Source organism: Canis lupus, chromosome 6 (assembly GCF_048164855.1).
Source record: "Canis lupus baileyi chromosome 6, mCanLup2.hap1, whole genome shotgun sequence".
Taxonomy (NCBI): Eukaryota; Metazoa; Chordata; class Mammalia; order Carnivora; family Canidae; genus Canis; species Canis lupus.
In genome coordinates this window covers 74,894,567-74,913,752 of record NC_132843.1, presented here as the reverse complement: position 1 = coordinate 74,913,752, position 19,186 = coordinate 74,894,567, and the positions used below count along the sequence as shown (strand labels likewise).

The 19,186-nt window shown below is 38.8% G+C and overlaps 1 protein-coding gene across 4 annotated transcripts in view; it reads left to right on the top strand.

Annotated features, from left to right (window-relative positions):
* LOC140635925 (membrane cofactor protein-like) overlaps positions 1-18,714 on the top strand; it is a 31,759-nt gene extending 13,045 nt beyond the window's left edge. For 2 of the 4 annotated variants that reach the window (XM_072831229.1, XM_072831232.1), the window contains exons 6-11: positions 3,539-3,721; positions 6,605-6,652; positions 12,661-12,711; positions 13,206-13,241; positions 13,787-13,847; positions 15,411-18,714. In XM_072831229.1, the coding sequence (XP_072687330.1) occupies positions 3,539-3,721; positions 6,605-6,652; positions 12,661-12,711; positions 13,206-13,241; positions 13,787-13,847; positions 15,411-15,438 (407 nt within the window). In that variant the 3' untranslated portion in view covers positions 15,439-18,714. Of the gene's footprint in view, positions 1-3,538; positions 3,722-6,604; positions 6,653-12,660; positions 12,712-13,205; positions 13,242-13,786; positions 13,848-14,150; positions 14,268-15,410 lie in introns of all 4 variants that reach the window. The other 2 variants (XM_072831231.1, XM_072831230.1) reach the window with 2 other exon arrangements.
* Positions 18,715-19,186: the final 472 nt, after the last annotated feature.

Sequence of the window (19,186 nt, the reverse complement as noted above, 5' to 3'; positions counted from 1 at the left end):
ACAATGTGGTATAGGTGAAAGCATAGCTATATAGAACAATGGCATAGAATACTGAATCCAGAACTAGATGCTTGTCAATATATACAGTTGATTTTCTTCAGGTGTACAGGTGTACAAACAATTCAGTGGAAAAACGATGTTTTCAACAAATGGTATAGCACAATTAGAGATACATGTGCCAAAAAAAAAAAAAAAGGAACCTTGAAACCTTGACTAATGTTAGCACCATAATCCAACAGTTACTCAAAATGGATCATAGAGATCCAGTAAGTCCACTACTGGTTATTTACCCAAAGAAAATGAAAAAGAAAAAAAAATTTGAAAAGATATATGCACTCCTGTTTACTACAGTATTATTTACAATAATCAAGATATGGAAGCAACCTAAGTGTCTATCAATAGGTGAATCACTAAAGATGTGATGCACACACACATACACACACACAGAGGAATTTTACATAGCCATAACAAAGGATGACACTTTGCCATTTGTGAAAACATGAATAGGCCTGGAGGATACTGTGCTAAGTGAAATAAGTCAGACTGAAACAAATAAATATCATATGATTTCACTCATATGTGGAATCTAAGAAACAAAACAAATGAAGAAACAAACAAAACTAATTCAGACCCATAAATACAGAAAATATGGTTGCCAAAGGAAAGAGAGGTAGAAGATGAACAAAATGGGTGAAAGGGAGTGATAGATACAAACTTCCCATTATAGAATAAATAAGTCATGGAAATAAAAGGTGCAGCATAGAGAATGTACTCAGTGATATTGTGTGGTAACAAGTGGTGACCACACTTGTGGTGAGCATAGCATAACATATAGAGTTGGTGAACACCTGAAACTAAGATAACGTGTGTCAACTATATTCAAATTTTTAAAATTAAAAATAAATAAAATTTAGAGGAAAAATGGATCATAGACTACATGTAAAACCTAAAACTGTACAATTTTGGCAAGAAAACATATAAAATATTTGTGACCTAACCAAAGACTTCTTAAATACCACCCATAAAGCATGATCTTTGAAAGAAAAAAAATTAAAAAAAAAGAAAGAAAATTGCATGTTCTAAACTCAAAACTTCTGGTCTACAAAAGAACTGTTAAAATAATGGGTAAAAAGTGAGCAGTAGACTGGGAGAAAATATTTGCAAAGCACCTATCTGATAATGGACTTTTATCTATGATACATAAAAAATTCTCAAGCTCGATAATTAGAAAACAAACTAGTTTTTAAAAACAAACAAAGTATTTGAGTAGACCTAGTTCAATAAACATGATATATGGACGGCAAAAAAGTATGTGACAAGTTTCTCAATATAATTAGTAATTTAAGAAATGTATTTTAAAACCAAAAAAAGATACCACTAAACATCTATTAGGATGACTGAAATCAAAAACAAATAACTTACCATATGATTCATCAATCAAAATAAAATAAAATCATACTCACATAGGAACCTGTGTGAGAATATTCAGCTGCTTTAGTTATAATCACCCCAAACTGGGAACAACCCACTTGTCCTTCAACTGGTGAGTGAATAAACAACCGCGGTACATCCACACAATGGAATACTCCTCAGCAATAGAAAGGAGTGTGCTCTAATCCATGCAGCAACGGGAATGAATCTCTAATGCATGATGCTAAGTGAAACAAGCCATACTCAGGGGCAGTGGTCCCATTATGACATTCTGGAAAAGCAACTGTATAGAGATAGAAAACAGATCAGTGTTTGGCTGGTTGGTGAAGGGGGTTGTGGAGGTGGGGAGGGTTGATTACAAAGGGGCATGAGGAAATGTTGGGGGGTAATGGAACTCTTCTGTGTCTTTACTGTGGTGATTGCATGATTATTTGCATTTGTCAGACCTAATACGGCTGTACACTTAAAAGGGTGAGTTTTACTGTATGTAAACTGTGTCTAGCAAACATAAGGAAAACCATTAGTGCAGTTAACAGCAGTGTAGCGTGACAGGGAAAAGATCGGTGAACCTGACGTCAGGAGAATATGATTGGAAATGAATGCTTAGAAAGAGAGAGACTTACAGATCCGTGGAAGGGGAGCAGGAAGTCAACATACGTGCTGTTGGTGCTTCAGAAAGAGAGGAGAAAGAGCAGTATGGAGGTGATTTGAATAAATATTGGCCCCAAATTACCCACATTTGTCCCAAAACAATAACCTCACAGAACCAAGGAAGTCTGACCCCAGCAGGATAAACACATTGTTCTAATTTACCAAGAAACCCCCACTGAACTAAACACATCATGGTAGAACTAAAAGGTTAAAGGCAAAGCAGCCAGGAAGAGGGGAGAATAAACACATGTCACAGTGTCCTCCCCCAAGTAAGAGTGACAGCTGACTCGTGCTGAGGAACAGTGGAGACTGGAAGACAGTATCTGCTAGCATGCTGGAAAAACCCCAAAACGCGTAATCTAGAATTCTCCGTCAAGGAGAAATCTTTCAAGACTGAAGGTGATGAAATGAAACCTTCTGAGATAAACCCATGCCAAGGAAATTTGTCATGAGCCGACCTGCACCATGGGAATTGCTACAGGAAGTTCCTCAGGCAGAAGGGGAATGAGAGCTGATGGAAAGTCAGAACCCTGGGGAACAGAGGAAGAGCAGTCCTCTGGTTGAAAAGGCTCTCCTCTTTCTGGCCCTTGTCTGTTGGTCAGATTGAACGTCCTAGGATGTTCTGTTGTAGTCCCTGCCCCAACCCTGTGGTGTTGGTTTTTGGTTCCAAATTCTGCCAAGCCCCTTAGTAGATCCTGAGAGCGATCTATCAGGTCATGACCAGTAGTTTACTTGGTAAGAAGCAGAGTAGAATGGGAAATTGAGCAGAGTCCACTGGCATGAGGCTAACTTGTATTTCAGGCCTGCGTGCTCACATACTGGTTTACAGGGTAAAATGTGCCATTTGATCTCTAGGCTGCAGGCCAAGATGTTTGGAAAATGCTGCCCTAAGTCCACTGGCCTTTCCATTTCTTGCAAATCCGTTTGTGTATGTTGTTGCTTCCTGAGAACGACCTTTCTGCATATGTGTGCATGACTACCTGCTTTTCGACTTTTAAGTTTGAGCTCAAGTATTCCTTTCTCAGAAGAGTATGTGTTTCCTGCTTTCCTGGGAAAGCAGGGTACTGCAGTCAGTGTCAGCATGACCTTTAAAAAAATCCCTAGAGCAAACGATGACCAAAAGTTGCTCTTGAACTTACCCCAAATGTGTATGTGGCGGTCAGACCTTTCTCAAAACTTGTCACTAATGGGAAAAAATGTAGGAAAGCCAATAAACTATAATGTGAGTCTTCTCTAGGAGGAAAATAGTTACTAGATTTTTCTAAATCCATTTCCCTGGAGTTAAAATGTACATATATATACCAGGTTCTTACGTAGTTTTTTTCCCTTTTAATTAACATCTTACCTTTCATTCCTTGTATTTTTCTTCACACTGGGAATTATTATTTTGCACAATTTTTTCTGATCCTGTGCTAAAGTAGCTTTCCATTAATTCTAGAGTTTCTCTATTTTTCAGTGGTCAAATGTGACTATCCAGTAATTGAACATGGAAGACTGATATCAGGAATCAAAGAAAAATATAACTACCAAGCAATGGTTCTACTTGAATGCCTCCCAGGCTTCTATCTTAATGGCAGCAACAGAGTGTTCTGTGGTGAGAATAGTACTTGGGATCCTAAAATACCAAAATGTATTAAAGGTACAAATGTCTTTTTCCATCTTTTTGTTTTAGTTTTTATTTCTTTGACATTATATATCAGTGATACTGAATCACTTAGAAAAGGAAATTTTAGTATTTAACTCTGTCTTGTATTTATTTCCATGACAGAGACATGACATAATTTCTATGTTGTGATTCTGTATATTTTCATAGGGTCTTAAGTCTTAACATGTCAGGTATATAAATTTCTCCTGTATAGTATTTTTTTAAGATTTTATTTATTTATTTGACGGAAGGAGAGAGAGAGGGAGAGCACAAGCAGGGGGAGCGGCAGGCAAAGGGAGAGGGAGAAGTAGGCTCCCTGATGAGCAAGGAGCCGGATATGGAGCTCTATTCCAGGACCCTGGGATCACGACCTGAGCTGAAAGCAGATGCTTAACCGAGTGAGCCACCCAGGTGCCCCTGGTGTAGTATTTTTATGTATAAGAATGCATAGCAGCCACTTTTAGAGTGAATTGAAACATGAAAATTTTTACATTTATAGGTCAACAATAAAATGTATAATTCATATAAATGAAATGAAAGCAGTAATTCCCAAGTTGTTGGTTCTACATCATTGTGTTTTTCAGTACCAACTTCTCCCAATGTAAAGCCTCTAATTTTTTTTAAGATTGTATTTATTTATTCATGATAGAGAGAGAGAGAGAGAGGCAGAGACACAGACAGAGAGAGAAGCAGGCTCCATGCAGGGAGCCTGATGCGGAACTCGATCCCGGGACTCCAGGATCGTACCCTGGGCCAAAGGCAGGCGCCAAACCACTGAGCCACCCAGGGATCCCCATAAAGCCTCTAATTTTGAGTCATTCAGATTAGTACTTTCCTGCTTATGTTTTACAAAAATCCTTTACATTCATGTGATTTACACTCATTCATCATTTTTAGTGATGAAAGGATGAAGGATATGTGTATAGTCATTTTAGTTGTTATATCTAATTATTCTAAAATTATTTGGTGTAGTCTGCAGATATAAACAGGTGTGTAAAGCTGGGCAAGTTACATAAAGTGCAAATGGGATGCATTTAGCACTTAGCACAGTACCTGGCATATAGGAAGCTCCTAAAGGTAGCTTATATGACTTACAGGATCACTCGAATTAATATTAGTGAAGAAGGCCTATAGCTTCTGTTTTTTAACATGCATGTTTTCTGTGTCATTGCATTTGCTGTTTTATTCCTTTTAAAAGTGATGTAATCTGTTAGCTCCTTCAGGGTATCTTCCTGGTCCAGGACTATGTCTCAATTGCTGGACTGCAATCAGCTTAGTTTTTGTTTTTTTATGTAGCACGGTATATTTTTTTTAAGATTTTATTTTATTTGAGAGAGAGAGAAAGAGAGCACACAAGCATAGAGAGGGGCAGAGAGAGAGGGAGAAGGAGATTCCCCCCTAAGCAGGGAGCCTGATGTGGGGCTCATTCCCAGGACCCGGGATCATGACCTAAGCCGAAGGCAGACAGACGCTTAACCCACTGAGCCACCCAGGTGTCCTATGTAGCACAATTTAAACTGGGAAATTTCTGTTGTCTCCAGAATAAGACCTGTATGTTTTCCTCCAGCCCCATCCCTTCCTGCTTCATACAATTATTCTTTTTTTCTTCACTGGGCATCTTTATTTGACAACTGCACCTAAATTTCATAGCAACCAAAAGCCTGGAAAAATCTTTATTAATTGAAATGAAATGGAGATTTCTTTCAGAGACTGCTTGTCAGCTACTCTACTTAAGACTTGAAAGATGATTTTACTATGATGGAAGGAAATATATTCCTGATTTCAGTGCTGCTGTCTCTGGCCTCTCTTTGCAGCAGAAAGAAGGAGATGTTAGGAATAGTGGGAAGAGCATTAGCCTGGGCTGACCTCACTCACGGTTTTGATTGGCTCTGCTTATTCAGATAACTTCATTTCTGTGGACTCTAATTTCCTATGTCATGAAGGTGTTGACCTCAAACACATAATGATTATTGGCTTTTAATTTGTTTGTATATTTCCTATGGCCATACTATCTCAAAGGATTTGGAAGAATTATGCATGTTAACATGGTAATGAGAACACTTCTTTTTATAATTCCTATAAACCTAGTACCAGATAGCCTCCTTGTGTACTTTAGTTGAGTGCTGTGAGGCTTAGGGGAAATAAATGGTTCTTTTGGTGGGCTGATAAAATAAGATTGCATGTGAAATTTATATTCCTTGACCCATCCATGTTTACTCACATGGTCCTGGTGGGTATACACACTGTGGTATACTATGTTTGTTGATATGCTCTTTTGAAGGAGTTGAACCATAAACATTTCATAAGAGATAAAAAACTGATAGAGTTTAGTTTTTGAAAGAATCATGAGAAAAAGCTTTTGGAGAGGAGAAGCTACAGGGATCTTTTTCAAAAATAAAATCAAAACTCTCCATGGGATTGTCATTTTTTTATCATCAATTGAGAAAGTCTTTATCAAAAGATCAGCAACATAGAATGGTGTTAAGGCATATCTAAATGTGCAAATATTTTTTTAAAAAGCCCAAGAAATACTAGGCAGAGAAGAAAAAAGATATGTCTTATGTAGTATGATACCACTTGGATGTTTTTTTTTTTTTAAGATATGTGTGTTTACTCTGAACACATTATTTTTATGGTTTATTATCAGTTAACTTCCAGGATTTCCATATAAAATACAAAGCTGTAGTGAATGTTCTTGTGTACTTACGCAGATATATATTAGGTTAAATCCCCAGAAGTAGAATTGCAAAGCTTCGAAAGCATGTGTGTTTTTCATTTCGAGAAATAATGAATCCTTTTTAAAAATAAAAAATCAAAATTAAATCCATAATTTTATATTGATAAGGCTGGTGAACGGAATCAAATTTCTTTTCCCAGGTTTCAAGCCTACTCATCCAACCAAACCTCCAGTTTCAAGATATCCAGGTTCAGTAATTCTTTCTCCTGCTTATATTGCTAACAACTTTATAAGATGATGAGTGCAAAGTTATATCTTGTTATAATTTGCATTTTTAAAATAAATCTTATTTATTTATTCATGAGAAAGAGAGAGAGAGAGAGGCAGAGACACAGGGGGAGGGAGAAGCAGGCTCCATGCAGTGAACCCGACATGGGACTCGATCCCGGGTCTCCAGGATCATGCCCTGAGCCAAAGGCAGATGCTTAACTGCTGAGCCACCCAGGCATCCCTGCATTTTTTAAGTTACCAATGAAGCTGAACATTTTTGGTCTACATTGATTTATCCATGCCTTTTGCTCATTTTTTGAAATTAGGTTTCTAAAATATTTTTCTTGTTGATTTGTGAAAGCTCGTTATTATAAGTTAAAACCCTTCTAATATGAAGTGAACATTTTTTTTCAGGGGCTTTTTGGCCTTATTTTCACTAGTCAATTTTATTTTAAGATTTTTTTTATTGTATTCAATTGGTTATAGATTGCTTTTTTTGAAAATATTTTATCTATTTATTTGAGGAGGAAGGAAGGAGAAAGAGCATGAGGAGGGAAGGGGAGAGGGAGAAGCAGACCCCTGCTGAGCAGGGAGCCTGATGGGGGGGGCGGAGTTCCACCCCTGGAACCTCAGCCAAAGGCAGATACTTAACTGACTGAGCCACTCAGGCACCTCTAGATTGCTTTTTATAACTTTTTGTTGCATGAGTGGCATACAAATATATTTTTGTAAATTTTCTTTTTTTTTTTTTTAATTTTTTTTTTTATTTATGATAGTCACACAGAGAGAGAGAGAGGCAGAGACATAGGCAGAGGGAGAAGCAGGCTCCATGCACTGGGAGCCCGACGTGGGATTCGATCCCCGGTCTCCAGGATCGTGCCCTGGGCCAAAGGCAGGCGCCAAACCGCTGCGCCACCCAGGGTTCCCCTGTAAATTTTCAAACATTGTGAAAGTGTACAGAGTGAAGAATTACCCTTCTTTTTCTCTCTAGTTGATTAACTGAATTAATCATAGTTAATAGTTTAGGGTGTCTATTTCTGTACATCAACGTCCTTCGATATGTAGTTATACATATAGTTGGACATCTTTTCTTTTATCTTAAATAAAATTGACATCATATTGTATATATTTTTCTGAAACTTGCACTTTTTCCATTTAATGTCTTATATGGGGGGTTGTATTTAGATTTACTGCCATTCTCTTCAGTGATGACCTTGAAATGTATACCATATTGATTTGGTTAGCTATTCTGTTAGTGTTCTTTTACACGTGTCGTTATTTTATATCAATAGATAGATGGATTAGCAGATGTAATGATCTTTTCCCTAATGGCTACACATGTTGTGTCTTCCTTATAAAAGTTTTAGGCTTTCCCCATGCTACAACTTTATAAACATTTTAACCCTGAGTTCTGATTGTAGTCTTTGCATTTAAATCATTGGTGCATCTGAAATTCATTATGGTGCATGGAATGAGACAGCGTTCCTGTCTCCACCCACCCCCACCCGGTGGCCAAGGAGGGACATCTGTTGAGTAAATTGTCCTCTCTCCAACAATTTTCAAGAGCCACTTTTTTTGTCATTAAATTCATAGGTCTTCTGGTCATCTTTCTGTTTCCTTGGACTCTGACAATTCTCAGGACAGCACTGAATTGTTCTTTTTTTCTCCCCACTCTAACAGAACTATGATCTGTTTTAATATGTGGCAGGAACACCTTTTCAGAAATATTTGGACCATTCTGTATGTTAATAAAAGATAAGCTTTTATTATATTTTATTACTATTTTAACCATGGTAAGTGTACATTTCAGTGGCATGAAATGCACCCACATTGTTTGTAACCATCGCTACCAGCCATCTCTAAAACTTTTCTATCATCTCCAATTGAAACGTTACATTCATTAAACAGTAACTCTCCCCCCACCAGCCCTGGTAACAATTCTGTTTTCTGTCTTTAGGAATCTGGCCAGTCTAGGTATTTTATAGAAGTGAAATCATTTCTGCCACATCTCACTTGACATGATGTGTTCAAGTTTCACCCACCTGGTACCATATATCAGAGTTTTGTTCCTTTTGATGGCTGAATAATATTACATTGGTTTTGTATATTTTGCGTATTTTTCCATCTGCTTTGGCTACTCTGAGTAATATTTCTCATTCCCTGCGGGGAGCCCGATGCAAAACTCGATCCCAGGACTCCCAGATCACAACCTGCTCCAAAGGCAGATGCTCAACCATTGAACCACCCAGGCGCCCTATTTTCTGCTTTTTGATAATCGCTACCATAATATATGTTAGGTAATATACATGAGGTAGTATCTCACTGTGGTTTTTATTTGCATTCCCCTAATGATTAATAATGTGTTACACATCTTTCCCTGTGCTTATTGGCCACTTGCATATCTTCTTTGGAGAAATGTCGAAGTCCTTTGTCCATTGTTGATGGGTTGGGCTTTTGTTTTATTTTTGAGTTTTAGGAGTTCATTTTATATTTTGGATATTACTCCCTTATTACACAAGTTTCAAGTGTTTTCTCCCATTCTCTTGGCTGTTTTTTCACTCTATTGTTAGTTTCCTTTGATGCACAAAAGTTTTTAGTTTTGATATGGTCTAATCTATCTGTTTTATTTTGTTGCCTATGCTATTGGTGTCACATTCAACAAATCGTTGTCAGATTCAACATCATGAAGCATGTGCTCTTATTTGCTTCGAAGGGTTTTATAGTTTTAGATCTTTAGCATCTTTGATCCATTTTGAATTAATTTCCGTGTTTGGTGTATGACAAGAGTTAAAATTCATCCTTTTGTGTATGTGATTATCCAGTTTTCAAAACCATCTGTGAAAAAGATTTCTCTTTCCCTATCAAATGTTATCAGCACCCTTGTGGAGAATTACTTGACTATATAAGCAAAGGTCTATTTTTTGGCTTCTAGTCCATTGGTCTGAATGCCCGTGCCATTCTGTTTGATTACTGTAGCTTTATAGTAAGTTTTGAAATCAGGAAGTATGACTCCTTTCAAGTTTGCTTTCTCTTTTCATGATTGCCTTGACTATTCCTAGTCCCTTGAGATTCTAAATGAATTTTTGGATGGATTTTTCTATTTCTGCAAAGAGCATCATTAGGATTTTGATAGGGGTTGCACTTCATCTGTAGATTGCTTTGTATCAAATATACATCTTGGGATCCCTGGGTGGCGCAGCGGTTTGGCGCCTGCCTTTGGCCCAGGGCGCGATCCTGGAGACCCGGGATTGAATCCCACGTCGGGCTCCCGGTGCATGGAGCCTGCTTCTCCCTCTGCCTGTGTCTCTGCCTGTCTCTGTCTCTCTCTCTCTGTGTGACTATCATAAATTAAAAAAAAAAAAAAATATATATATATATATATACATCTTAACATTAGTAGATCCACCAATCCACGAACACAGGATTGCTTTCCCTTTGTGTCTTTTTAAATTTCTTTCTACAATATTTTATAGTTTTTCAGTATATATGTTTATTTCAGTCTTTTACTCTTTTTGATTCAATTGTAAATGGAATTGTTTTCTTAATTTCCTTTTTAGATTGCTTCCTTTTAGTGTAGAAATGCAATTGATTTTCACGTGTTGACTTTGTCCTACAACTTTACTGAATTCATTTATTAGTTCTACCAAGTTTGTGGTGTGTGTATGTCTCTGTGTGTGTCTGTGTAATCTTTGGAGTTTTCTATGCAAAAGATCGCGTCATCTATGAACAGAGATCATTTTATTTTTTCCCAATTTAGATGTCTTTTATTTCTTTTTTACCTAATTGCTCTGATATAAACTTGCAATATTATGTTAAATAGAAGTGGCAAACACAGGCGCCCTCTCCTGCTCCTGACCTTTAGGGAAAAACTTTAGCCTTTCACTATTAAATATGTTGGGGGATCCCTGGGTGGCGCAGCGGTTTAGCGCCTGCCTTTGGCCCAGGGCGTGATCCTGGAGACCCGGGATCGAATCCCACGTCGGGCTCCCGGTGCATGGAGCCTGCTTCTCCCTCTGCCTGTGTCTCTGCCTTTCTCTCTCTCTCTGTGTGACTGTAATAAATAAATTAAAAAAAAATAAAATAAAAAAAGAAAATCCTCCAAGACATATTAAGTGGAAAAAAAAAAATAAATAAATAAATATGTTGGTCATGGAGTTTTCATAAATGGCTTTTGTTAGGTTGAAAAGTCTTTCTATTTCAGACCAACTTTGAAACTGTTGTAACGTCCTCCTCTGTATTTTAATTTTAAGTAGAATCATGTTGAATTCAGGCTAATTTTGAAGATATGGTAGTCCAATATTTGCTTCCACTACACAGAATATTTCCTGTGACAATAGAAAACTGTCCACAGGAAATATCAGTGGGCAGGAAGAAGGTTGTTGATGACATCAAATATAAATTTATAATCTACGTACTGGCACAAAAACAGACACATAGATCAATGTAACAGAATAGAGAATCCAGAAGTGGACCTTCAACTTTATGGTCAACTAATATTCGACAAAGGAGGAAAGACTATCCACTGGAAGAAAGACAGTCTCTTCAATAAATGGTGCTGGGAAAATTGGACATCCACATGCAGAAGAATGAAACTAGACCACTCTCTTTCACCATACACAAAGATAAACTCAAAATGGATGAAAGATCTAAATGTGAGACAAGAGTCCATCAAAATCCTAGAGGAGAACACAGGCAACACCCTTTTTGAACTCGACCACAGTAACTTCTTGCAAGATACGTCCACGAAGGCAAAAGAAACAAAGGCAAAAATGAACTATTGGGACTTCATCAAGGTAAGAAGCTTTTGCACAGCAAAGGATACAGTCAACAAAACTAAAAGACAACCTACAGAATGGGAGAAGATATTTGCAAATGACATATCAGATAAAGGGCTAGGTTCCAAGATCTATAAAGAACTTATTAAACTTAACAGCAAAGAAACAAACAATCCAATCAGGAAATGACATGAACAGAAATTTCACAGAGGAAGACACAGACATAGCCAACAAGCACATGAGAAAATGCTCTGCATCACTTGCCATCAGGGAAATACAAATCAAAACCACAATGAGATACCACCTCACACCAGTGAGAATGGGGAAAATTAACAAGGCAGGAAACCACAAATGTTGGAGAGGATGCGGAGAAAAGGGAGCCCTCTTACACTGTTGGTGGGAATGTGAACTGGTGCAGCCACTCTGGAAAACTGTGTGGAGGTTCCTCAAAGAGTTAAAAATAGACCTGCCCTACGACCCAGCAATTGCACTGCTGGGGATTTACCCCAAAGATACAGATGCAATGAAATGCTGGGACACCTGCACCCCGATGTTTCTAGCAGCAATGTCCACAATAGCCACACTGTGGAAGGAGCCTCGGTATCCATCGAAAGATGAATGGATAAAGAAGATGTGGTTTATGTATACAATGGAATATTACTCAGCCATTAGAAATGACAAATACCCACCATTTGCTTCGACGTGAATGGAACTGGAGGGTATTATGCTGAATGAAAAAAGTCAGTCGGAGAAGGACAAAGATTATATGGTCTCATTCATTTGGGGAATATAAATAATAGTGAAAGGGAATAGAGGCGAAGGGAGAAGAAATGGGTAGGAAATATCAGAAAGGGAGACAGAACGTGGAAGACTCCTAACTCTGGGAAATGAACTAGGGGTGATGGAAGGGGAAGTGGGCGGGGTGTGGGAGTGACTGGGTGGCGGGCACTGAGGGGGGCACTTGACGGGATGAGCACTGGGTGTTATTCTGTATGTTGGCAAATTGAACACCAATAAAAAACAAATTTATTATTAAAAAAATAGAAAAAAATAAATTTATAATGTATGATACCACTCTTACTGAGAAACATTAGGGAAAATGAAATTATAAATAGTTTTATACAAAGGCAAAAAACAAAAATCAGTGAATTTATGGATCTTTCAGCTTTAGTCTGTCTTTCTTTTTTACTTATTTCCATTTTTTCCCCTAGGTTATCCTGAGGCCAACGAATATCTATCAGTTGAAGACTTTGAAGAATTAGGTATAATTTTGGCTACTACTTACTCTGCATTATGAGGTCTTGGAGTTCTACATGGGCATATCTATTGTGTTCCAATTATTTGTAGTTAAGGAAGGAACAAAGTTTCACAAAATTTGACATTTATAATTATTTTAGTAGTCTAGATAAGATAATAAATGTAAGTGGTACTATGTATGGAGACCTGTAGGTAATTTACTCTAATTTAGGAAATTCTAATGGTCCTCATGAGCTTTACTAAATACCCTGGTGTAGCAGTGACAGCACAAAACAATGAAAAGTCAGATTCTGCTGAAGAGTTTCACAAAGTCTATCCTAAATCTGATAAAAAGAGTTCTGTGAACAGAATGAGCTGGACGTACTAGCACTTGTGCTCAAACTAACCTGAGCAACAGTTCTGTTACCATAGCATATAGAGGATCTGATCTAAATTAGATGCAGCTACCCCCTGGGACCCTTGTGTGCTCAATCTTCAAACTGTTTTCATTTTTTCTCAGATGTAGGCATCCTTGCTGTGATTGTTCTCACTATCCGTAAGTAGCCCAAACGCCGATGCCACTTAAATCAAAATATGACTGCCAAGAAGTGCATTATTTTTTAAATGACTTTTCAGTATCTATAGTTTATATACCTTGAAATGAAGTACACCAGTCTAGAACAGCCTGACCTTGTATATGATACACTGATACACTACACACTACTACACTACACACTACGTTTTGCTGGTGGATGTATATCCTTTTATACTGTATGTGTCCACTTAGTAACAAAGCCTACTAAACACTACATGTGTTTTCGGGATGATTGGTCATGAGTTTGTGTCCCAAAGATGCTTTGGGTAATTTTCTAAACTAAGCAATGATTCTTCTGTGGTTTATTGTGGACTGTTAAGTGACTCCAGGGAATGGACTTTAGATAGTGAAGAGTCCAGACAGAATGTAAATAGATAATATGCTTAAATAAAATAACATTTTTCTGACCACTGAAATGCAACCGACACTTACTTATTTCTGCTGCTAAATTTTGAGTCTTGGCAATCCATTCTCAGAGTTCTATGTCCTTTCCCGGTTTCTTACAGTTGTTGGCATCGTGGTACTTTGCACCTGCCTGTACAGATGTCTTAAAAGGGAGAAGAAAGGGTAAATTAAAGTATATTCCTTCCAGCTCATAATCCTCCTCACTCTTGACATACTTTTGTGCAGCTTTTTTATTTGTCCCGCATGCTGTCTTTTTTGAAAACTATGCCTTTGTGAGTGTGCCATTCAGAGTTTACTGAAACAATCTCTGGCTGCTTTTACTGTCACTGCACCCAGATCCCTCGCAGAGTGGCTCCAGGTATTAGGACTGCAAGAAACATTTCTGTGGGATTTGAGGTTTAAAATATGTGTCAAATCATGGACCATTCTGGCACCTTCCCTACCCAGCTTTACCCTATTTCCTAGATTGGACTAGTGGCCGAGATTAGATTTAGAACCGTTCACTGTGAAGACTTGGGACGGTTGTATGCACTGGAAACAGAAGTTTCCATCTGTCTATGCAACTCAGGTAATTATAAAAAGGTATGTAGGTTCTCATGCAAATGCCCAACCTGATTTGCTTTTATTTAGAGTCGATACTTATCCTTGTTAAACTGGGGAAGGACGAGCAGCACTATTTCATTTCCCTCTTATGTTCTCTTAATTTACTAGGTTGCCATAAAACTGATGGGGTTTATTAACATTACTGAGATTTGTAAGATTTGTAACATTTGTAAGATTTACAAGGCACTGCATCAGCTCTATTCTTGTTTTTATCTATAGAACTGCAAAAAGAGGAGGCTTATAATAAAAAAAAGGTGTACAAGTACATATCTTCTAGGGAGAATAGAGTTTTTAAACATCAAACTTAAATTTTAATGAAATCTCTTTCAATTTAGCAAAAGACGTAGAACAAATCCTAGAGCATAGACCAAGATTAGGTGCTTTGAAATGTCTGATTTGTAGTGATTTTTTTTTTGTTTTTTTTTTAGGAATTTTCTTTCCCTGTAGCTTTGGAAATAGCTTTAAGATCAAACCTAACAATTTTTTTAAAGATTTATTTATTTATTTATTTATTTACTTACTTACTTACTTACTTATTTACTTGAGAGATAGAGGGAGAGAGAACAGAGGGAGAGGGAGAAGCAGACTCCCCACTGAACAGGGAGCCTGATGTGAGGCTCCATCCCAGGACCCTAGGACCATGACCTGAGCTCAAGGCAAATGCTTAACTGCCTGAAACACCCAGTCACCCCAAATCTAATCATTATAAGGCTCTTGGTATTCATGGTTTTATGATATATTTTATCTTTATATTAATCATTTGGTTTAGGCTATGAAAAAAAAGTACATTTTTTACACAAAGAACTCAAAGTTTTTTATATTATTGCTTATCCTTTTTAAGTCACAAAGCCTTCATTTGAATCTTCAATCTTATATTTGTAGAACGCATATGTATATTGGATTTCTCAATCAGTAGTATATCTTTTAAATTACAAATACACAATAGTAATGAGTAGGAAATATTGTCAGTGGACTATTTGTACAAGTCCATAAGTTTTGTGTAGAAAGAACTTCTCACAAAGCAAAACAAAATAGCTCTCTGCTCCTCAGTTTTCCCTTTGTATTTAAATTCTCCTACATCAAAATACTTACTGGTTCCTTAACAAGTATTACTCTCTCCAGCTACCAATTAATGGATCTTGCAACCTGAGCCTCTGGTTTAATTTAAGATGGCAACGTTGGAGGACCCTAAACTCACCTCCTTCTCACATGCACGGAATCTACAGCTACATACAGAGCAGTTCTCTTGGAAAGAAATCTGAAAACTAACTGGATGGACTCCTATACATTGGTGGATAAAACACACATCAAGGGGCACCTGGCTGGCTTAGTCAATGGAGCATCTGACTCTTGACCTTGGGGTCATGACTTCAAGCCCCACATGGGACGTGGAGCCTGCTTTAAAAAAAAAAAAAAAAAAAACAAAATTCACATCAAAATGGATAGGAGAGACTGGGATAGTATTTCACCATAAACTCCTCCCCAAATGTGGTAACCCACAGTCAGGCAGGAAACTCACAACTCTGAGCGGCTTCCTGGGAAGCAAAATATTTGAACCCCACATCTGGCACCCCATCCTTTAAGACCTGCACCGGAGAGATGGGTCTGCAAAACATCTAGCTTTGAAAGCCAATGGGGTTTATGTCTAGCAGGCTATATATAGCAAACTGAGAAACAGTTCTTGTAGTGCTCCTGTGGATTGACTTTGGCTAACCCCCCAGGGTACAATGGAGAGGCAGCTGTCTGAAACGCCTTGTCTTCCAGTGAAAGAGACCTATTTGCATGTCTTAAAAACTTTGGCGTGAAGGGCAGGCATCTAATGTCATACACACCTAGCAGGCAACTGAAATACTCTTCAAAGCCCATGAAGGCTGGAGGGCCCCATCTTCCTGTTGTCCCTCTCCCTGGCTCTCAGCTGCTGGTATCTTTCAGAAGGAAGCTTGTGTCCACATCCGAGGCTTTGGTGCTTGTGGCTGCCACCCAGAGAATGCCCCTTGATTGCCTGGCACTAACATCCATGGGGCTTGCAAGACTGTAACAGAGAAGGAGCTATTAACTGGCTATACTCTAGGACACGGCACTGAGGCAGCAGCCAGAAGTGCCCCCGCCTCCCCAGTTTTTCTGTGAAAGAGGCCTATTAGCTTATCCACACAGCTGAGGCCTGAGGGATTTAATTTCTGTTTAATTGATGTTTTCTGAATATGTTGCCCTTTAGGGAATGGAAGTTGGAGGTGAATATACCACTAACCAGAGTAAATCCACCTCAGAGGCAGAGCAGATGCACCAAATGGTTTCCACAAACCAGTGCATCAGTTTAGCTTTTGATCCAATTAAAATCTTAAGATCTATTGAACTTATTTTCTAGTTCTAGTACTCTCATGAGTGCAACCACTAAGCCATAATGCTGACATTTTAATTTGTTTTAAATGTAGTCACCATCCTTTGATGCTGCTTTGAACTGTGCATGAATTTTGGTATGAACATCTGGCCTGTTTTCCCTTAAATGACACTTGTAGGACAACTTAGCAGAGCATCCCTAGTAGTATATAGGTGGGGAAACAATTTTTAAAATACTCTCCATATGTGGGATCCCTGGGTGGCGCAGCGGTTTGGCGCCTGCCTTTGGCCCAGGGCGCGATCCTGGAGACCCGGGATCGAATCCCACGTCGGGCCCCCGGTGCATGGAGCCTGCTTCTCCCTCTGCCTATGTCTCTGCCTCTCTCTCTCTCACTGTGTGCCTATCATAAAAAAAACAAAACAAACAAACAAAAAAACTCTCCATATGTAAAGAACTACAATTCAAAATAAATTATTCATTTGCAAAGAAAGTAATCTAAAAAATTTTTTGTTCAAAGATTAATGCCAAGCCTTAAGATTCATTCTTTCAACAGCTCTAAGATGTGTTTTATATATTGTTTAGTGTTAAATGCCTTTATGAATATGTCTATGCTGCTTCTGCCCTTAAACATTACAAAACAGAAACCTGCATATTGGGATTTTGAACAAGTTTGACTTCCTTAACTAAGAATACTATTGGAAAATATTCTAAATAGGGTAGGATTCTATATGTTAACTGTTTTTAATTTCTTGGTGATTTAAAGAAGCTAAAAAGTGTATGGCATCGGTACTGCGCTTTTGAGAACTTTTTTGTTGTTGCTGTTTTTATTTTTATTTTTTTTATTTTTATTTTTTTGAGAACTTTTTAAGCAGGCTGAGAAATCAATTAGGAATTCAGAATCAGTTGCGAACTCCTGTACGACATCAGAGAGCCCTGGCTCTCCTAACAAGAATGCCAGCCGGTGGAAAGAGTGAACACTGCGGCCTTGCAGGGGACTCTACTCTTTAAGGAAATTGGATTCCACTCTAAATTCTGGCAATGGGTCATCTTCTCCCTACACTTGAATAAAGAGGTGTCTTCCTTTAGACAATGTCATGTGAAAGGGGTAAGTTTAGCAGGAATATATCCATCAGTTAACCTGAGGTTGCATCAGAATCTTACTTTTTAAGAGCATCGCAGGCTAAAACCAGAGTAAAAATTCAGCCACGTATTTCAGAAAAGAAAACGGGGTTTCTGCCTTGGTCACACAAGGGGACAGAAAAAGCAAACAGCTGAGGTAGCATCTGATGCTCGGGCCCAACAGAAGGGGGCCTGTGAGTCCTCACACCAGGCAGGGTCTCTCAAAGAAGCCCCGTGGGCAGAGGACGGCCCCTGGAATTCAGATGATGCTTTTCCCCTTGTTTTGTTTTGTTTTGCACTTTTATATATTTAGTAGCACAAATTAGGCCAAAGAAATGTTTCCTGGAGAAGGATGTGATTGGGAATGGAGCACGGACCGGAGTTAAGAATTGTCCTACAGATAAAGGCCCGTTCGTGAGGCACAGCGAGTGTTCCCTCGGGGATCTGGCCAGGGACTTGGGGAAGAGAAGCTTGAACATAAAGAAAGAGGAAATCTGAATTAAGCACAGAGGTGAAGTTTTATAATCCCCATGCACATACTTTTCAGGGACGTAGCACTTGCTTAGAAGCAAGGGATGGCTGTACTGTTTATTTTTGACAAGCCGAAATGGAGCGTTTTTCAACCAAAGATCATTATGCTTTTGAAAATATATGGACTTTTATAGTCGTTTCTGCTTCAGATTTAGATTTTTCATTTTAGTAGATTTATATGGGAAATGGATGTATATGTGTAAATATAAATTCTGTTTGTCAGATATTGACAAATGCGTGGGCAAACCTTCAAATGGAAAGTTCCATGGAATTACATGGAAAGAAACGCTTGGAACCTGTGAACAGTTTGCTACAGCTGTCAGAATGGATTTGCAGTGAAAGGAGAAGTCTCGTGGGCAGGGGTCTTTACCGTTCATTGCTTGAAAAGTGGATCTTCAGATGTTGCAAAAAATAAACCGTGAGCCGTGGAGAACCGTATGGGTGGCGACGTGTGCGTTGGCAGAGCGTCCTCCCCCAGAGTGCAGGCGGTGCGGGGGGCTGGGCCCTGGGAGCCCCCCTCCCGCCCCGGGGCGCAGAGCTGCCGCCCTCCTCGAGGGCTTCCTGCAGGGAGACCCCAGCTGCCCCCCCGGCCTCGCCTGTACCTGCTGTGCACCTGCTCCCCTGCGGCCCGCAGCCCTCGGGGCTTCGGACACCTGCCTTTCTTGTCCTGGGATCAGGGCTACACTGGGGGACCCGGAAGCCCATGTCCCAACAATGAGAGCATCAAAGCTGATTTGTTTAACTAATAATAACGGTTTGCTTTTGTTCAGGGGGAAAAAAAAATCTTGGTCATTTTCCAGATTCGAGTTAAATCAGATTGTTAAACGTCCTTGATATTTTTGGAGCCACCGTCACACATGGGAGTCACCTGGGGAGTTTTGCAGAGGCCTGAGTCCCACCTCCCAAAAGT